The following is a 21832-nucleotide window of genomic DNA, read 5'->3' as shown; positions in this document are numbered from 1 at the left end:
TCTGTCTTGCAGACGTGATCTCGCCATGTTGTGGGGTAACAGTCAGAGCTGAAGGAGGCCGGGGATCCGCAGGCGCCTGAGAGGAGTGAGTGGGAGGAGGGGACTCGGGCTAGTGGGGGACTTCATTGACTATTCCAGGTATGAGGTAATGGACGTGTATGGCAGTGCCCTATAGGAATCCTGTTCTGTGTGTATGGACTGACTGCTCGGCTTCCCTCTCTTAAAGTGACAGTGCTGTGTATTATGTATATGTGTCTCATTACTAAGCCATTTATATAGGAATCCTGTCAGGACAAAGACATTAGTGGATCGGTGGCGGTCGCAGCCATTGGGGTGCATTGTGTTTCAGAATGGATGCCACTCCTCCTGTCATTGTCAGTAACTTTTGCGCACAAGGCAGCGTCGCGCTCCGATAACTGGCTGCACAGCAGGACGAGGCTCAAGGCTGTGACAAGTTAGAGTTGCACCAGGCACGTTGTCTTGTAGGGCTATCTCTGCTAAATGTAATGGCGCCTTTCGCTTAGCAATCCATTGCTTCATTCTGGAGAAAAAGTCTTCTATAATCCATGTGCAACTTAGTTGAGTGCACTGAGGGCGGGCCCAAGCCACTCTGTGCAACTTTGCTCCTCTTGGTTCCTCTGCCAGAGCACCTCCATCTTACAGGGGTTGGCCTATCGCGGTGACAACCCCCTGGATCTCACAGGAAGCAGGCGGTACATTCAGTAATACACTTACCGCCAATGCTTTACAATACAGAAGTATTGTAAAGGGGATCCCCCAAAAGTCCCAGAGTGGGACAAAAAAAAAAAAAAAGACTATAGAAATCGGTCATATTCTTGTCATTGTCGCTTTTCCTAATGCATTTTACTTCTAGCGTCATGTGTCCCATACGTCAGCGCTGGAGGGTGCTGTGCCAGACCTACGCCATGATGTCCAGCTAGTAACAGGCATGGCAGCAGTAAGGCAAACATGTCTCCGACAGTAAGGGAGCGTGAAGAATCCTTTATGTCTCCGCTTCCTTATGCTTTTGGTCCTGATATTGCTCAGGACAGGGGCCAGTGGAGGACGTTGTACCCCATTGTGATTTATAGGCTATAGTAACACCAGTTGGCCTACTGGGACCGGTGTGTGTACTTTGCTGCTGTTCTTTACTTTTTGTTATTTCCGTAGACTGGAAAACATGGAACCGCAGGTGAATTTGTGTGTGTCCTGTAGAGGAGAGACGCAGAGCTTCCTGGTGTCAGATTCTGAGAAGACAACCTGGGCTGATGTGGAAGCAATGGTAAGCTTTCCAGGTGGGGGTATGTATCGGAATGGTCTGCTGAAGGCCTTGATAAATCAGTGGTCTAAGGCTACTTTCACAGTAGCGGCAGGACGGATCCGACGGGCTGTTCACCCTGTCGGATCCGTCCTGCCGCTATTTCGCCGTGCCGCCGCTCCATCCCCATTGACTATAATGGGGATGGGGGCGGAGCTCCGGCGCAGCACGGCGAGAGGCCGCCGGACTAAATAGTTGGACTTGCAGTACTTTTAGTCCGGCGGCCTTTCGCCGTGCACTGCTGTACCACAGCTCCGCCCCCGTCCCCATTATAGTCAATGGGGACGGAGCGGCAGGACGGATCCGACAGGGTGAACAGCCTGTCGGATCCGTCCTGCCGCTAGTGTGAAAGTACCCTAAGGGTACTTTCACACTAGCGTTTTTCTTTTCCGACACTGAGTTCCGTCAAAAGGGATCAATGCCGGAAAATAACTGATCAGGTATATCCCTATGCATTCTGAATGGAGAGCAACGGGCGGGCGACGGAACTGCTTGCCGGATCACTCTGCCGCAAGTGTGAAAGTAGCCTAACAGACCTAATTAGGTGTGTAAGGATCATGAGAAATTCTCTCAGTCACCTTATGTTTTTAGGGACTACTCTACTACTCATGGTTTAAATTCTGCTGTTAGTCAGCATCAGTGCTGATCCACTATACCCTCCAGTCCTGTGCCTAGAATACCCTGGTCCCCCGCTGGTTTCCGTTTCCCCAGACCCAGCAATGATGCCTTATTATCTTGACATGTGACTGCAGCAACCGATCAATCGAGGCTTGAACCAGTCGCTGCTGCAGCCAATGAGTCACATGTCCACACATCGTGTCATCCCTGGAGCCTAGAAACCACAGACTGGTAGGAAAGCATTAGTAGCAGGGTACTGTTAAAGGGGTTCTCCGGGCTTTTACTATTGATGACCTATCCCGCCGATCAGCTGTATGAGGAGACGGCGCGCTGTCACAGTGTACACGTGCCATCTCGTCCCATTCATTTCAACGGGACAGGTCGTTCCCATACACTTTTATGGGAACGACCCGTCCCATTGAAATGAATGGGATGGCTTGGGTGTAATTACACCGGCTCACCGCTGCAGAGGCGACGGCATAAAGGTAAACAGTGAAGAAGAGGCAGCGCTGGCACGGCGCGCGCCTCCTCTTCAAACAGCTGATCGGCGGGGGTGCCGGGTGTCGGACCCCTACCGATCTGATATTGATGACCTATCCTGAGGATAGGTCATCAATATTAAAAGCCCGGAGAACTCTTTTAAAAAAGAATGGGAAATGTAAACGGAGGACTTAAGCTTTTCCTGCAGGATCCGATTCTGGTTTTGACTCTCTGTATGAGAGCAGCGCTCATCCTGGCTTCCTCCAGCCGTCCTTGCATTACATCCATCTGAATGCCCGCTGGCAGGCCAAGGACACAACCAGGCACATGTGAAAGGACATGCAATATTTTAAAATAAAAAAACCAGCAGTCTAAGGATCCATTAACACGACTGTATTTTAGTTCTGCATCCGATCCACATTTTTTGCGGACTTGTTCATGTGCTGTCCGCATTTGTTTGTCCATTCTGCGGCCCTGCATAAAAAAAAATATAGGTGTCCTATCGTTGGCCATTTCTGCGGACAAGAATAGGCACTTGTAACACAGTGCAGGATGCACATGGCTAGTATCCGTGTTTTGCGGACCACGGAACGGATACGGTCATGTGAATGCCCCCTAACAGTGCACCTTGAGGCCGTACCTACTCCGTCGCTGTTTATCCAGCTTTATCTTGATCCTGTGATGCGCCCGTCTAGAATGTGCACTCGTGACCCTTGTTTCAATACTGGCCTGATTTTATTCTTGCTTGACAAGTTCCGAGCCTCGCCCTGTCCTCTGACATAGGCATCATTGCTGTTTTAACACTTTACGGGTGCGTTCACATGAGAGAAAAAAAATCCGAGTTTGACACCGATTTTGCCATAGATTCACCCGATGCATAGCAAAGGCTGAAATCCGTGGTAGGCGGCTGCCGAATCTGCACAGCAGTTCAATTTCCGTGCCTTTTTTCCCCTCCCGCAGCCAAGATTTTTTTCGCACTTTGCTGCTACTGTAATACACTGCAGGTTCTCCTGACCACAAATCCAGATGGGAAATCTGCGTGAGAAGATGTGTGAAAAAAAAATTGTCGCAAGTAAAACTATTATGTTAGCAAATATTGATCCGTAAGGACAGTACTACCCGGGCCGTGCTCGCCCATTCGGACCCGTGCTGTTGCTGTCCTTTGTAGTTCAGTGTACTGCTTGGGACTACGCTCTGCGTGTGACTCGGGCCGTCTCAGACTGCAAAGCAATTTCTTCTATTCCTGTCATAGTAGCAGGAACCGTGACTCGCCCAAGGGCTGTTATTGTGCAGGAACTGTATAAAGTGCAGGTACGAGGTGACTCATGGGCGAGTGACAGCCTTCAAATGTGGATTTAGGGGCACAAACAAGGGACTCGTCATCAGAGTACAGAACGTGACTAGGGGCTAGAGTTCAAGGATGTTCTCAGATCAGTTATACAGTAGTAATTGTTAGACTGAGGCCTCATGCACACGACCGTTGTTTTGGTCCGCATCCGAGCCGCAGTTTTTGCGGCTCGGGTGCGGACCCATTCACTTCAATGGGGCAGCAAAAGATGAGGGCAGCACTCCGTGTGCTGTCCGCATCCGTTGCTCCGTTCTGTGGTCCGCAAAAAAAAATATAACCTGTCCATTTTGCGGACAAGAATAGGCAGTTATATCAATGGCTGTCCGTGCCGTTCCGCAAATGGCGGAACGCACACGGACGCCATCCGTGTTTTGCGGATCCGCAATTTGCGGACCGCAAAACACACCGGTCGTGTGCATGAGGCCTAAGGGTACTTTCACACTTGCGTTGCTGGATTCTGGCAGGCAGTTCCTGTATGCAAACGGAAACCATTTGTAGACTGATCCGGATGCGGATCCGTCTCACAAATGCATTGCAATACCGGATCCATCTCTCCGGTGTCATCCAGAAAAACGGATCCGGTATTTCTTTTTTTTTATATTTTTAAAGGTCTGCGCATTACGGCAATTTTAAAGGGATTCTGTCACCAGGATTAACGATATGGAGATATTTATATGTGCCCATTAGTCTTCATGCAGTGTTTCCAATGATCCCTCTGTTTATGACCTGTGTGACAGAATCCCTTTAATGCTGCATTCCAATGGGAAAAAATGCCGGATCTGGCATTCCGGCAAGTGTTCAGGATTTTGGGCTGGAGAGAAAAATGCAGCATGCTGCGGTTTTTTCTCCGTCCAAATACCGTAAAAGGACTGAACTGAAGACATCCTGAACGGAACGCTCTCCATTCAGAATGCATTAGGATAAAACTGATCAGTTTTTTCCGGTATTGATCCCCTAGGATGGAACTCCAATACCGGAAAAGTTTGACCCAAGTGTGAAAGTACCCTAGTGCCATTCACTCTTAGATCAGCATTCTGAACTAGGATCTGCCATTACTACCTCTTGGGGTAGGGCAATCCATAGTTTGACTGCGCTAACTGTAAAGAATCCTTCCCTCCACATAATGAATGTCTTTGGAATCAGTAAATCATGTCCCAATTCTTTGCATTGACCAGACATGCATTTCTACATGTAAATGAGATCTTTCATAGCAAAACTGAACCTCATATTCAAGATGTGGCCCCACAAGGGTTTTATAAAGGGGTAATATTACAATAGGATCCCAGGTTTTTATCTCTCTTACACCCTAAAATCTTGCTTTTGCAGCTGCTTAGCTGACTTGTAACCAGAATAACCGGGTCCTTTTCCCTTTTTTTATTCCATGTAATGTGTACGCAGCCATATGGTTACTATGGCCTAGGTGCATTACTTTACATTGATCAACATTAAAATTCATCTATCACGTTCTTGGCCCAAGCAGCTGGGATTTAAAGGGGTTGTTCTGGAAAAAAATACTGATGACTTATCCTCAGGATAGACCATCATTATCACATTGGTGGGGGTCCATCTCCCGGCATCCCTGACGATCTGCTGTTTCAGGGAGCTGCTGCAGGCTACCGATAGCTTTCCAAGCACAGCGCCGTACATCGTATAGTGGCAGTGCTTGGTATTGCAGCTCAGACCCATTGACTTGAATGGAGGGGAGACGCAATCGGGCCATGTGACTGACGTACAGTGACGTCACTGGCCGAGGAGAAGGCCTAGGCGCTCAAGGCTTCATCTAACAGCTGATCAGTGGGGGTCCCAGGTGTTGCATCTCCTCAGATCTGATACTGATGACCTATTCTGAGGATAAGTCATGAATATCTTTTCCTGGATAACCCCTTTAAGTACCACTTGGAACCGAACCCGAGTTCGGGAAAAGGTTTTTAACAGTAAAAATAATTTTTTTAAGTTATTACCCGAAGTCTCGCAAAATAATAACTTCGGCTCATTGGAGCCAATACATTCTAATACTGTACGGAGCGCTCGCACAGTATTCAAACGAAGTTGAATGTGAAAAATGAAACATCCGAAGTCGATTCGCTCATCCCTAGCAGTCACTTGTAAGCAAATCAGTGAAGTGTGGAGGCTGATCCCAGAGGTGCACGCAGTCGTTTTGCACGTACTGCTTCTTTTTTCCTCGATGAGATCCTTTTCTCTGTAATTTCATCAGATTGGTTTGTTTCATTCAACTTAAAGGGCTGTCAGCAGATTTGTACCTATGACACTGGCTGACCTGTTTGCTGTATGTGCGCTTGGCAGCTGAAGCCATCTTTTTTGGTCCCATGTTCATATGTGCCCACATACTGAGAAAAAAGTTTTTTAAATATATGCAAATGAGCCTCTAGGAGCAACGAGGGCGTTGCCATTACACCTAGAGGCTCAGCTCTCTGCACTTTGACAGGACCAGGAAGTGATGTTTTCACTGCTTGATCCTGTCAATCAAACTCTTTTATTATTTTTTTTTGCTATATATTTTTTACAGGATACATATGGATTTTATTTATATTTTTTTGTTATTCTGATTTATTTGTTTAGTGTTATTGGACATCCCTAGAGTGATAGACAGAACAAGATGGCTTGTTTCTGGTGCAGAGATTTAATAAGAGGCTGATCATAATCCACATACTGCCTGTATCGACGAACTGAAAATCGGCCTGTTCATATGTCATTTTTACCTAGCCACAGCAACAACTTATTTCTCAGATAACCGTTTTCCAGGTGAAAGGCTCTTTATCACGTCTTATTCCTGTCTTCTGCAGGTGCAGGTGTCTTTTGACCTGAATGATATACAGTTAAAGTATATAGACGAGGATAATGAAGAGGTAAGAGATTGGCTGTTTCACATGTAGTTTTATTAGTGCAAGTTATACCAAGCAGTATTTCCTATACAAGGCTGCTGACAGATATAGGTAGAGCCAGAGGGCTTTTAATTAAAGGGTAACTGTTATATTTTTCATTTTATTTGATAGTTTATTAGAGCTAGGCATGTATACCTGAGTTAGTCTGTCAATGATTGCCAAAAGATCTGTAATTACCTTATAATAACAGCTTTCATTCATGTCCTCTGTCCCTTTCCACTGCTCCCTTAAGACAGTTGCTATGGCTTGTCTGTCTCCAAACTTATTGTAAACAGAAGACGGAGGGGCGGTCCTTCACACTGCATGCCTGCATGAGGCTTCAGAGTGAGGAGGCGTGTCTGTCAGTAATCCAAACCGATTGGCTAGCAGGGAGCTGCTGGCTATAGCAAGTGTGTATGTGACGTGAGGGAAAGGAGTTTTGGCCTCAGAGAACTGGCAGAGGAGCCATCTTGAGAAGGTCCTTATATTGTAAATGTTTAAACAGCCGTAACTAAGGGAAAAACTCAAGGAAAACAGTGGTATGTGAAGAAACTAAAGATTGCTTTATGCATAATGCTGCTGCAGGAGTAACATATGCTAAAAGTGATTTTTTTATTTTATTTATTAAAACATGACAGTTACCCTTTTAATGTAGTTCTGTCACAATGTACTGTGACTGGCACAGGTCCCTCTTGTGCAAGTGCAGCAGAGGTGGACCCGCAGGCTGCAGTGCTTCAAATTCAGCTCCGCAGCCACTCTCCTCTGCTGTAAGTGATTGCTGTAGCATACAAACAGGAGACCGCTACAGCTGTCGCTCAACGCAGAGAAGAGGGTCTATGAAACTGTTCATAAGCTGAGCCTGTAGCACTACGGGCCCGTGCACTTGGAGGAATGGCACATGCAGCATCTAAAGTTCAATTTACAGCACTCCATTGATTAAAAGCAGGGACAAAGGTGACTCCTGTGCCTACCTATGGCTGGCAGCAGTTTTTCATTAACAAAACTTCTGACAGACACCATTTAGAGAAGATAGTATGTGTTCATGCTCTGTTTCTGCCCTGTGGCTATATTTTTGCTATGGGCAGCAATCGCTCTGCATGCTAATAAGTTGTATGTGTTATCATGTATGGTAGGTATTACCAGTAGCTGATTATTACCATACCATTAGGCTAAGTTCACACATTGAAAGTTTGTGGCAGATTTTGCAGTAAGTTTCTGTTGCAATCCCTCATGGTTGTCCGGATTGCTGATTGCTTCCATTTAAAGGGGAAGTCCTGGTGTTTATCCTTAGAATAGCTCATCAAAATCTGATCAGTGGGTGTCCAACTCCCGGCACCCCCAGCAATCAGCTGTTTGAAGAAGATGCTGTGTGAGCGCCTCAACCTTTTCCTGTTCATCGGTCACATGGCATAGGCCCAACTCAGTCCCATCCATTTGAATGGGGCCGAGCTGCAATACCAAGCACAGCTGCTATACAGTGGACGGCACTGTGCTTGGTAAGCTGTGAGGAGGCCTCGGCCTGTTCAATCAGCTGATTTGGCGGAGGTTGCCAGTTTTGGACACGACCGATCCTGTATTGATGGCGCCTATATGTAGGAGGGGTCACAATATTACACAGCCGGACAACCTCTTTTTTAGAACCTTCATGGTTTCCTTACAGTGGATACGAATTAGGTATTCTGCAAAATCCTCATGTATTATATTCGTGGTAATTGAACAGGAGAATAAGTTAGAAATTTTATGGGATCCAAAAACTACAGAATGCTCAGAAATCCACACTGCATTTTTTTATGTATGTGCATTTCATGTCTTTCACTTGTATTCTTTTTCTGATCATATCCTTAAAATATGTGTACCACTGCTGCGTCTTACAGCAAGGCCTGTGCCTGGGGGGTCATGGGAGTAATTAATAAAGGTTTCTATTCACTTTTAGCCAAGATCTTGAAAACCGCAGGGAATTGATACAGAAAGTTTATTAGAAAATTCTACTTTTCATTGTACAATTATTGGAATTGCAATCACCGTAGGCTACTATTGCCTGTAGGAGGAAACTGTAGTCTGAAAACCTCCCCCTGGACACCAGAGTCCAGCACAGGGAAGTAAGAAATCTAGTAGGGCTCTTTCACACGAGCGGATCCCGTGCGGGTAATCCGCTGCGTGAAAGAGAGCCAAGCCCCGCTCCGGACATCCGTTCCTCTCTGTGACCTTTTTATTACAAAATCACGGTGAGATAAAGTTGTCACAATGCTCCGTGTCTCTGTTGTCCGGAACGGGACTTGGCTCTCTTTCACGCAGCGGATTACCCGCACGGGATCCGCTTGTGTGAAAGAGCCCTTAGTCTGCTTTCAGACGAGTGATCTAAAACACATCCGTGTTGTGGCCGCAAAAATGGATGTTTCTTCTTCTTTTTTTATTTTTTTTCCTTTTTTTTTATTTTTTTATTAAATGGACTGTACGTGGATGGCGCACACGTGCTGTCCGTTTTTCTCGCTGAACTGTTCTCTTGATTGGGCAGATCTAGTGAGAAAATCGGATTAATTATGAGTTCATGTGAATTAGCCAGCCCATTAAATATAATGAAGCAGTGTTCAGGCTGGAAGGTGTCCATTTTATAGGAGGGGCCTTAATTGAGTCAGTGTGCGCCCTGCAGTGAACAAAACATTCTGAAGAAGGTCATCATAACCCAAACTTGAGCTGCAGTATGTTGTATATTAATGGTAGGCTCTCATTTCACTTGTAACTTTGATGCTTCTCTCATTGCAGGTATCTGTGAATAGCCAAGGTAAGCCTGTACCCGTGTACTCTGTTCTTTACCATCTTCTGTATTTGCATCTAGTTTACTAGGATTATTTTTGTAGTTTTACTTTTGAAAAACTTTTGCTTCATGAAAAAAACTTTATGGTTTAACCGGTCTCATGATCCTAAAATACTTTTTTGAACTGTGCATACTTTATATAGGCAAGATGTCTTTGCCCTTTAGGGCTGTAACGATTACTCGAATAAATCGAGTGACTCGACACAAAAAAATCCTCAATGCAAGATTCATTTGTGTCACGTGACCACAGAGTGCGAGCGAAGCACTTGCTATTATTCACGCTCCGTGGTCACCCGCCGGCCTGCACTGCGCTGCTCTGTATCCTGACACATAGTCAGGAAATAGTGCCCGTAAGTGCGCACTATGACCTCGCGCTGTGTGACGCGCCTACAGGATTGGTAAGTAATAGACTGGCGCTGGGGATTGACTAGGGGGAATCGCTAGGGGTCGAGATTGTGGCACAGAGGACTGATGGCACTGGGGGGGGGGAGCTGATGGCACTGAGGACTGATGGCACTGGGGGGGGGGAGCTGATGGCACAGAGGACTGATGGCCCTGGGGGTGGGAACTGATGGCACAGAGGACTGATGGCACTGGGGGTGGGAGCTGATGGCACAGAGGACTGATGGCACTGGGGGAGCTGATGGCAGGGGGTCCGATGATGTTACGGGGGATCTGCTAACTTTTTATAAATGTTTAAAACATGCTTATTAGAGTACTTGATTAATCGTTGGATTAATCAATAGAATACTTGATTACTAAAATAATCGATAGCTGCAGCCCTATTGCCCACTAAACCACACTTTCTGTATGAAGAGAGCTTTTATCCCAGAGATTGGCATCCTCTAGGACGTTAGCTGTTGTAAAAAACTACAACTTCCAGCATGCACATTTGCTCAGCTGTTCTCAGAACTCCAGTAGAAGTGGTAGTTGTAGTTCCGCAAAAGCTGGAGGTCCGAAGGTTGACTCCAGCTTTAACCTGTACTTCATAGAGTTTTCTGGGAGTTGAAAATGAATGACCTATCCAATATAAAAAAAAAAAAGTGTAGGAAAGGGAAGAGTAGAGGAGTTGTTCATGGATACCAGTCATATTTCTGCAATCATTTTCCACCTTTTGATAAGTGGGAGCTGGTGGACTGTGCCTCTGCCCTCTTTTTCACAAATTTTGGCCCATTGAATGACTTTTAGGCTCAGTTCAAATCTCGTTGTTTTTACTTTTTTTTTTTTTTTTAACTTTTTTCTTATTGTTGAGGAAACTTTAGTCTGCTGCAGCTTCCTATACAGAGGAACACAGTAAGAAAACGTATACTGCAACTGTTCAGTGTTTCAGTACTTTTTTGCACAACTTCACTAACAAGGAGCTTAACTGCAAAATTCAAAACAGGTATTTGATCCATGAATCGCCCAATACATTTCCTGGTTCAATTAGAATTGGTATTTAAACAGTCCTCCTCATCATGCTGTTCACATTTTGACATCATGAGACCAAGACGACACCTAACAATTGATCAACAGTACCTCGCAATTGCGGGGCTTCAAGCAGGATGTTCTCAGACGGAAGTGACCATGAGCTTAGAGTGTCATCAGCAGGTTGCAACAGACTTACAGAGAGACTGAAAGAAGTCACAGAAAGGCATAGACGTGGACATCCTTTGGCCACATCCTACACTGATGGCGGGGATTTAGGCCTCTTTCACACGGGCGAGTTTTCCGCGTGGGTGCAATGCGTGAGGTGAACGCATTGCACCCGCACTGAATCCGGACCCATTCACTTCAGTGGGGGTGTGCACATGAGCGGTGATTTTCACGCATCACTTTTGCGTTGTGTGAAAATCGCAGCATGCTCTATATTGTGCATTTTTCACGCAATGCAGGCCCCATAGAAGTGAATGGGGCTGCGTGAAAATCGCAAGCATCCGCAAGCAAGTGCGGATGCGGTGCGATTTTTACGCATGGTTGCTAGGATGAAAGTCTATTCACTGTATTATTTTCCCTTATAAGGCTACTTTCACACTAGCGTTCGGGGTTCCGCTTGTGAGCTCCGTTTGAAGGCTCTCACAAGCGGCCCCGAACGCATCCGTCCAGCCCCAATGCATTCTGAGTGGATGCGGATCCGCTCAGAATGCCTCAGTCTGGCTCCGGTTGGCCTCCGTTCCGCTCAGCAGGCGGACATCCGAACGCAGCTTGCAGCGTTCGGGTGTCCGCCTGGCCATGCGGAGCCAAACGGATCCGTCCTGACTTACAATGCAAGTCAATGGGGACGGATCCGTTTGAAGTTGACACAATATGGTGCAATTTTCAAACGGATCCGTCCCCCATTGACTTTCAATGCAAAGTCTGGACGGATCCGTCTGACTAACTTTCACACTTAGATTTTTTTTGTGAAATATAATGCAGACTGATCCGTTCTGAACGGATACCATCGTTTGCATTATAGGAGCGGATCTGTCTGTGCAGACACCAGACGGATCCGCTCCGAACGCAAGTGTGAAAGTAGCCTAACATGGTTATAAGGGAAAATAATAGCATTCTTAATACAGAATGCTTAGTAGAAGGTCAATTGAGTGTTAAATAAAATAAAATTAACTTGCCTCCTCCAATTGATCGCGTAGCTGCCGGTCTCCTGTTCTTTCTTCAGGGCCTGTCAAAAGACCTGTGGTGACATCACTGTGCTCATCACATGATCAGTGTCAACACAGGTCCTTTGACAGGTCCTGAAGAAAGAACAGGAGACTGGCAGCTCCGTGATCAATTGGAGGAGGCGAGTTAATTTTATTTTATTTTACCCGGGTTCGGGTCTGGGTACCAAACATGCCGATTTTTATCACGCACGTGCAAAACGCATTAAAACGCTTTGCACCCTCATGATTAGTGTTGAGCGAACTTTTGGTTTCAAGTTCGGCGTAAAAGGTTTGGGTTATCTAAGAATTCCGTTATGGATTCCACTACCACGGACTATAAGTTCATATCGGATCCATAACGGAATTCTTAGATAACCCGGACCCAAACCTTGTACGCCGAACTTGAAAACACAGGTTCACTCAACACAACACATGATAACATCCGCCCCATGTGATTTAGTTGGTTGCAATTACTGTGTAGCCTTACCGACCAGTATTTTCCAGAGTTGTGAAACACGGTGTAATCATTATACTGTACTTTGCCAGAGGCAGATAAGCAGTGTGAGGCATTCCAATCATGAGTTCACACTGAAAAACTCGGCAGGCATGGCCGTAAACTTTAAGATCACATTGGTGTGTTTTAGGGGTGAGGTTCACTTTAAAAGTGACATCATCGCCTCTGCATGACCCTCTCATAACATGTGATCTCGCATGACATCTGTTGCTTGTTCTTATGATTACCATCAGTTCTTCGTGCTATTGTGTAAGGTATGGCTGTCTAGTTATTGATCCTGTGTTTTATTGCAGGTGAATATGAAGAAGCTTTAAAGGTAATGATTTATTCTTTATCTTGATGAATTGCTGCACCATCGGCATCAAAGCAGTTGTATGAAAACAACTATATTTGCAGTGGCTCCAAGGGTGTAAATCGAGGGTGTGCAGAGGTTGCTGATTTTTGCGTTGGAGTTCTGGAGCTTCAAGTTACACTTTTCAGTGTCACTCTTGTATGTATATAGTTGTGTGGTGTCATGAGCTTCTGCTTGTCAGAGAAAACCTCAGGTTTCTGACCCTCATAGCCTGTCCTAAGTTAATCTAAGGGGTTGTATCTCCTCAGCAAATGGCATTCTTTATGTAGAGAAAGATCTGTCTGGAACCATGGGGGCAGAACACGTCAGGTTACCTTATGTGAATGACTCCCACGGAGGCCTTGTGCCCTCCATGCGTCACTCTCCTGTCGGGGGTGGGGGAAAGGGAAGCCTCTTGGTGCGCGCGGTCCTGTCCTCCGCCGGGGATGGTTGTAATTGAGGCCCAGCTTCTCTGCAGCCTACTCCCAATCCGGCTACCCGAGGGTACTTCACACCCAGCCTGCATCTCCATTCCGGCCAGGGCTTCTAGCGGCAGTACTGGAAGGGGGGGGTTGCCTCGTTAAGATGGACAAATGGATCGGGCCAGCGCTTCCCCTCCTTATTGCCTGGGGCCGACTTCATTAGTGGGAGCGGGGAAAAAATGGAAAAGAAATGGCGGTTCTCCACGCTTCCCCTCCTTCATCTGTATCCTGGCACGAATTCTTGGCGCCTTTTCTGCACTCCGCCCACCGCGTGCTTCAGGAGGACCTCTGCGGGTCTCTGGCACAAGGCACCTCCGGACAGGCTGCTTTAAGGGACATAGGCCGGGTAAGCTCTGTCAACCCTTCCTACAGGGTGTAACCTACCCCCCCTCTTCCTCCTACCTGTCACTACAGGGTACTTACTATGTCCGAGCCCAGGCCCCAAAGCAGGTGGTCACTTCAGTGTGCCATTTTGCCTGTGCTTCTTGTCGCTCAAAATTTCCATCCGGTCAGTTAGATCCCCTCTGCTCTTCATGCTTTGCTCTGCCTCCAAGTGGCTCTGACCTGACCCAATTGCCCCTGCTGCCCAGCCCATGGTAGAACCGGAGTGGGCGCACTCCCTGTCAAAGATGGTACAGGACATCTCCTACACCAACAATGCCGTTGTGTAAATGCTGAGGCGTTTTTCCGCAAGGCCATCCTCTGACCAGTCCGACTCTGGGGATCCTGGGGCTCATTCCCATCTCGGGCTCCCCCCGCTAAACATGCCAGACCACCCTCCCGGGTGTCTGCGTCCCCCGTTTCTTCTGTCTCTCCGCCACCTCCCAGAGAGTCTCACTCAGACGTGTCCTCCTTGGAAGAGGCACGTTCCGAGGAAAAATTTTCAGATGCAGACTTTGTCTCTTTTGTGGACCAGTCTTCAAAACTGTCTTCCATGGTGGACAATCTCATTACAGCGGTTATAGAAATCTTACAGGTTGAAGACCCCGCACCCTCCTCATCCAGGGTGAGTTTTTCCTTCAGGCGATCCCGTCTCTTGCCCAAATGTTTCCCCAACCACCAGGATTTGGATTCCTCTCTTTCCAAGAAGTGGAATTTTCCTGACTGACGTTTTGCCTTGCCAAAACGCTTAGACGTCCTTTATCCATTTCCGGAGGATCAGACTAAGAAGTGGTCGTTCTCACCTATCGTTGACCCGCCAGTATCCCGCTTGGCTAAACATACCACTTTGCCTATGGCGGATGGGGCTTCCTTCTCTGATCACAGAGATAAAAAATTTGAATCTTTTGCAAAATCATCCTTTGAAGCAGTGGGCACACCACTGAGCCCGGTTTTTGCCTCTACACGGGTGAGCAAAGCTATGGGTGAGTGGTCAAACAAGCTACGTCAGGGTATCTCCTCGGGGGACCCCTCGGAGGAACTTTCCGATATTGCCCTGCAGCTCTCCCATGCCAGTTCATGTATTTGTGAAGTCTCTGGACGCGGCCAGACTAATGGCCCGCTCATCAGCCCTTTTGGTGGCTATTCGCCGTACCCTATGGCTCTCCTGCTGGGCCGCAGATAATGCCTCTAAGCGGCTCTTGACGGCCCTCACCTTTAGCAGCAGCAGACTTTTTGGCAAGCGCCTGGACGAGATCATTTCTGATGCCACAGGTGGTAAAAGCACCCATTTACCACAAATAGGGCGCTTTTCAACAAGTCGATAAAGCGTAGGCATCTTTTTCGACCCTTTTGGAGTTTTTCCAGCCCCAAGCAGCCAACCGACAAGTCTACCCCGGATCAGAAACGCAAGCCTTCCTTCAAACCTTGCCCTTCCTGGTGTCCCTGCCAACAGGGCTCCAAGTCCTATACCCCCAAGATCTCCTGCATGACGTGCGGCTTTCAGCGCTCTCCAATTGGGTAGGAGGCCGTCTTCATCTGTTTCGTCATGTCTGACTTGCTCACGTCTCGGATGCCTGGGTGAGAGAGGTCATCTCGGAGGGTTACAAACTGGAATTCAGGTCCCCCCCCCCCCTCCTCCCCAATTTTTTTTCGCTCATCTCCCCCGACCTCTCCCTCCACCACAGATTCCTTTTTTCATGCTATCCACACTCTTCTGCGGCAAGGAGTGATCGTCCAGGTTCCTGCGCAGGACTGTTTTTGCGGATTCTACTCCAATCTCTTTGTGGTCCCCAAAAAGAGGGTATGTTCCGTCCCATTCTAGACCTCCAAAGCCCTTCCGGATGGAGTCCCTCAGATCGGTCATTGTGTCCATGGAATCGACATCTTTCACGCCAAAGTACTCTTGCCCCTGGAGAAGCTATCCACTCTCCGTCTTCAGATTCTAACCTTGTTGCAGCCCTATCCTCTCCCCATTCGTCACTGCATGAGGGTTCTGGGTCACATGGTCTCTGCCTTCGAAGCGGTACTTTATGCTCAGTTCCATACCAGGACTCTTCAGCGAGCCATTCTAGCCAATTGGGACTAATCCCCAGTCTCCCTGGATCGGCTCATACGTCTCCCTGCCCGACGCGCTTGGCCCTAAGATGGTGGCTGCTTTCTCCAATGCTGTTGTCAGGCCGCTTTTTCCTTCCCCTCCGCTGGACGGTGTTGACAACAGATACGAGTCTTCGGGGCTGGGGGGGAGTTTTTGAAAATCTAACTGTTCAAGGCGTGTGGTCACGTGAGGAACGCTCCCTCCCAATCAACATTCTGGAATTGAGGGCGATTCGTCTCTCTCAGCTTTATTAGACCGGGGACATCCGGTTCGAGTTCAGTCCGTCCAACAACGCCACGGCTGTGGTGTACCTCAGTCACCAGGGCGGCACCCGGAGCCCGGCAGCTATGGCGGAGACAGCACTGATTCTCACCTGGATGGAGAGCCATGTTCCGGCGCTGTCAGCAGTTCACATCCCCGACAACAACTGGAACGCCGACTTCCTCAGATTGCAGCGAATGAGCTCTTCACCCGCAGGTTTTCCTAGCCATCCGTGAGCGGTGGGGTCGGCTGGACGTGGATCTCATTGTCTCCCGCTTCAATCCCAAAGTTGAGAACTTCGTTGTGTGGTCCAAGGATCCCATAGCCCTGGCGTACGTCGCCCTCGTGATTTCGTGGAGTCGGTTCACGTTTCTTTAAGTGTTCCCTCCTCTTGCCCTCATTCCGTGTCTCAAGTACAAAAATCTAGTTATGGCTTTCTTTGCTGGCTTGATTCATTTTTCCATCACATTATACACTGCTCGTTTCCATGGTTATGACCACCCTGCAATTCCAGCAGCGGGGGTCGTGCTTGCACACTATAGGAAAAAGCGGCGGTCTATGCACACTCCAGGTCCAGGCCACCAGAGATGCCAGTGCTTTTTCCTGTAATGTGTAAGCATGGCCACTCTGCTGGATTGCAGGGTGGTCGTAACCCCTGGAAAGGAGGCAATACGGACAATCACTGTACATTAGTAAGTGTCTTGTATTATTTTTCTCTCCATGATAAATGCCATTTGCTGAAGTGAGACAACCCCTTTAAAGGGGGGCAATAAAACTGGTGGCCTGGATAACCGTATTAATGTGTTTCGGTTTAAAGAAGCACTCTTTTTTGCACATATAATGCTAATTTACCAAGAGTATTCCAGCCAGGTTTTGTCTCAGCCATGTTACATCCATATATTTTGAACAAGTCCGTAAATCAGGATTCCGGCGCTGGATAGATTAAAACTTCAATAATTTATTTCATCTATTAAAAAGTACTAGAAACATGCGCAAAAAACAATCCCAAATCTAGGCAGATACAAGTAGTGTGTGCAATGTGTTTCTGACCTACTCTGTCCTTTTTCACAGCCCTAATGAAAAGATGAAAGTGAACTGTGTCAAATACTTTCCTTAAAGGGCTTATGCCATGAAAGATAGTTCATGGCAATCTCATTCTAACAAAGCTAGAACCAGCCATGTACCTCACATGGATCTAAAGATCTCACCATTATCTGCTCTTATTGTTTTGCTAAGTTTATTTCAAGCTGGCAGCTCAGGGGTGTGTCCTTTTTCAGGGGGCATGTCCGTTCTGTTGTAGCTCTATTCCTGTAAATTCCACAGCTTCTAATGGAAGATTTGGCTGGTGACAGTTAAAGATTTCAACTGAGCATGTGCGTCCATCTCAGTGAGGTGGACAGAGAAATAAGGAAAAGAACAAACAGCAGGTTGTGCTATATAGATACATTTTATTAAATAGCTCAGTGGCTATACAATTTTTTTTTATTATATCCAATTAAAGAAAGTATTCAGATCCACTCTTCTCCAGCCTTCTCCCCTCACCGGTTGTTTAACCCCTTAGTGACCACCCATACGCTTTTTTTTACGGCGGTCACTAAGGGGCTTTAGGCTGGGCCGCCGCTTTTTTACGTGCTGCGGGGATGCAGCCGTGCTCTAACAGCCCAGACCGGCAGGAGTGCCGATCCGGGATGTATAACACTTTACATGCCGCGGGCAATGGCGCTTGCCGCATGTAAAGTGCTGACAGAGGGAGCGGACTCCCTGTCTCCCTTCGGCACCCCGCAAATGCGATCGTGGGATGCCTATGTGTGTGAAGGCTGGCAGGGGTCTGATGTAGGCCCCAGACCATCCTTCAGTAGTTTCCAGCAGGCTGCGCCTTTCTGGTGAACGCCGTAAAAAAATAATTTTTAAAAACAAAAGACAGAATTGCTAATTTATTCTTAGTTGCCACAGAAAAAACCTAATAACAAGCGATCAAAAAGCGCCATTTACTCCAAAATGATACCAATGAAAAGTACAAGTCATCCCACAAAAATCAAGCCTTTACACAACTCCATAGAAAGAAAAATAAAAAAGTTATGGGTGGGGCGTGGCCGGCATGAGCTGCTCCGTTCGCTGCACAGAATCCTGCAGAATCCTGGCATACTGACCGCTCCAAACATCGAGTGGCGAGTGCACAGAGGGAAGAGGAGATCTGAAAAAGTCAGAGATGGGTCACAGCAAAGCACAAACAGCGGCTGAAAAGCTTAAAGGGAACCTGTCACCTGGATTTTGGGTATAGAGCTGAGGACATGGGCTACTAGATGGCTGCTAGCACAACCGCAATACCCAGTCCCCATAGCTCTGTGTGCTTTTATTGTGTAAAAAAACGATTTGATACATATGCAGATTTACCTGAGATGAGTCCTGTCCCTGACTTATCTCACCTACAGGACTCATCTCAGGTTAATTTGCATATGTATCAAATCGTTGTTTTTTTTACACAATAAAAACACACAGAGCTATGGGGACTGGGTATTGCGGATGTGCTAGCGGCCATCTAGCAACCCATGTCCTCAGCTCTATACCCAAAATCCAGGTGACAGGTTCCCTTTAAAGAATATGCTAGGCAGGAGGCCCAAAATGGCGCCGCCGCTCCCGCCACACCACGGGCGGCAGTCACACGAGGTCAAGCGGCACAGGTACGGGGGAGCCTGAACTTACTTTAAAAACTGTCTCTGATCAGCTCTTAACAGCGATCTCGGCATGTCAGACCACACTTACCTGCAAAATTGAAGAGGTGAAGGTGGACCTGGGTTTGCTGAGGCAAGACTTGCAACAGCTCAGGCAGCGGGTACGTCACACAGAAGACCTCGGTTCTCGGCTTTAGAAGACCTCGCTAGACCACTAGTTGTGAAAGTGCAAGATGTGGAGAGGTCTGTGAGCCTATGGCAACAAAAGTGTGACGATCTTGAGAATGGGGCCAGGCGCAACAACGTCGGGATCTTGCGACTACCAGAGGGATCGGAAGGCTCGGATCCGGCCACTTTTCTGGAACTTTGGTTTAAAGCACAGTTTCCTGCTGCCTACGCTGTTGAAAGGGCACATCGAGTCCCTGCCAGGCGTGCCCCTCCAAGACCCCTTTTGGCGCGTATGCTTAACTAGAAAGATAGGGATCTCATCCTGAGTCAAGCAAGAAACAAGCTTGAAATCAAGCATGAAAATTTTAATATCTCGCTATTTCCCGATTTTTCTGCTGAGCTGCAAAAGAGGAGGGCCTCTTTTATCTCTGTCAAGCGACAACTGCGTGATCTAAACCTACAATACTCCATGGCCTATCCCGCGCATCTTCTGGTGGTGGATGGAGAAAAAAACGTCTTCTTCGTCGATCCTAAGGAGGCTGAGGAATGGATCTCCAGGAGATCTGGTCGTCCAAGACCTCATTGATATTATTGTCTTTGCAGATGCCGCAAGTATCACTGCTACATTGCTGCACCTGTTTGCTGTGTTCCGTTGATTTTTAGCATCACTGACTGGGACTCAGGCACTCCGTCTTCCTACAACCAGTAGAACTTATTAGGCCATAATACTTCTTATCCTCATAGTAGATGGGCCTCTCTTCCCATTTTATTTTCTATATGCACGCATTATGCCAAATTATTTTATTGTCAAGGGGACTGAGCAGACACCTGCATAGGTTTACCATCTGATTGCACGATGCAGGTCTCCGGTAACCTAGCCACATTAAAGGATGGCACTGTTTTTATCACTTATATGTTCATTCAATTGTCTGTTATATTATGGCTTTGTTACACAGTTTATTCTGTTAAAGGCATGGTACATTGTCTGTTCTCTTTTAGTGGGATGGGCATACGTGAGGTGGCTCAGGAGAGAGGGTTATTGCCTCTTTAACACTGAGGAGTTGGTACATTTGGTGAGGGAGCTTTTGAGTTACAGATGGTGTCCCTGACTGTAGTGTCCTGGAACGTAAGAGGACTGGGTGATCCAAGGAAGAGGATCGCAGTATTTTCTCATTTACGTCAATACAACCCTCATTTATTGGGTCTACAAGAGACTCACCTAACTCCAGAGACAGGGAGTAGAATCAGGAAGCCGTGGGTTCAGTGGTCTCTGAATGCGTATGGGTCGACGGACTCTAGAGGAGTGGCCTTACTTGTGCACAAGAATCTTAGATTGGAGGTACAACATTCTGTGGTGGATCCAGAGGGACAGAACGTCTGTGTATGCGTTCATTAATTGCACTCCCTATGTAGTGATCAATATATACCTCCCCCGCCACTATGTCCATATTTCAGGCGGTGATTGGCTTTGTTGCGCAACACCCCAATGCTAAATTGCTCTGTATGGGAGACTTTAACTTGGTGATGCATGATGACATGGACAGATTTCATCCGGCAGGAGGGAGGGATAGTTGCTCCCCCCTTGACACCACCCTCTCCAGAGTGGTTGCAGAGCTGGGGTGGCTAGATATGTGGAGACTCAAACATCCGCTCCAGAGGGAATATTCTTACTTTACTCCTGCCATTGGTGCCTTGTCTAGGATTGATTACCTCCTCGGCAATGCTACAGTATACACAGATATTGAGGATGTAGGGTATGGACCACAGGGACCCTCTGACCATGCTCCGGATTTTGTGAAACTGAGACTGTCTGACGTTGTCAATCAGAGTAACAAAATGCGCATTCATCCATTCTGGTTGTCCCTTAGAACCAAGAATGACAGAATCCCTGACCAGCTTCAGATGTTTCTGGAGGTGCAGGATGAGACGACGGATGAATTGTTGCTCTGGGAGACGATGAAAGCCTACTTGAGAGGGTGCCTTAAATCGTCTATTTCCTATATCGGGAAAGATTCATTGCGTAAAAAACTGGAACTACACACTAGATGTAAAGAGGCAGAGAGTTAATTTAGGTCTGATCCCTCTGAGGTGAATAGAAGGGAGTGGATGCTTAGAGGCAGGTTATATATGATGCATCTCAAAGAGAAGAGTGAGCGCAAACTGTTCTTTTTAAAACGGCAATCCTTTGAGACGGGTAATCGGGCTGGTAAATTGCTTGCTCATATTGTTAGAAACAATAGCATGTTACCCCCCCCCTCCCCGGTCATCCGAATACAGAGTTCTGAGGGCTCGGTGGTGAAAACAGTGGAGGGTATTCTGCAATGTTTCCAGAGGTTCTATCAGGATCTGTACAAGTCCGCAGTTCAATACACACCGCAGGAGTTACGTTATTATCTAATGGAGGTAGCGCACCCTCAGCTTAGTGAAGAGGACAGGAATCTATTAGATGCTGATATTTCGCTAGAAGAAATCCAAATGCCAATTAAGGAGTTTCCCGCTGGGAAGGCGCCCGGCCCAGACGTTTTCCCGGTAGAAGTGTATTCTAAATATGTTGATGTATTAGGGCCCCAGCTCCTCAAATTATATTTGGCTATCCAGCAGCGGCATCAGTTGTCGGAATCCATGTATGATCCTACTATAGTGGTGATCCTGAAGCCTGATTAAAAACCCGCTGGAGTGCGGCTCATATGGACCAATCTCGCCATTGAACTTAGATTACAAAATGCTAACGAAGCTTTTGGCTACTAGATTAAATAAGGTAATCGCCACCATAGTACATAGGGATCCGTCGGGATTTATCCCGGGCAGATCGACATCTGATAATATTTGGAGAGCGCAAGCCATAG

At 47.2% G+C, this 21832-nt stretch overlaps 1 protein-coding gene across 6 annotated transcripts in view; it reads left to right on the top strand.

Annotated features, from left to right (window-relative positions):
• NBR1 (NBR1 autophagy cargo receptor) overlaps positions 1-21832 on the top strand; it is an 88013-nt gene continuing 66181 nt past the window's right edge. For 5 of the 6 annotated variants that reach the window (XM_040437865.1, XM_040437866.1, XM_040437863.1 and 2 more), the window contains exons 1-5: positions 16-145; positions 1171-1282; positions 6569-6631; positions 9410-9428; positions 12890-12912. In XM_040437865.1, coding sequence (XP_040293799.1) covers positions 141-145; positions 1171-1282; positions 6569-6631; positions 9410-9428; positions 12890-12912 — 222 coding nt within the window. In that variant the 5' untranslated portion in view covers positions 16-140. Of the gene's footprint in view, positions 146-1170; positions 1283-6568; positions 6632-9409; positions 9429-12889; positions 12913-21832 lie in introns of all 6 variants that reach the window. The other variant, XM_040437864.1, reaches the window with a different exon arrangement.

This window comes from Bufo bufo, chromosome 6 (assembly GCF_905171765.1).
Source record: "Bufo bufo chromosome 6, aBufBuf1.1, whole genome shotgun sequence".
Classification (NCBI taxonomy): Eukaryota; Metazoa; Chordata; class Amphibia; order Anura; family Bufonidae; genus Bufo; species Bufo bufo.
The sequence above is the reverse complement of the archived record's forward strand: the minus strand, read 5'-3'. Positions and strand labels throughout refer to the sequence as shown.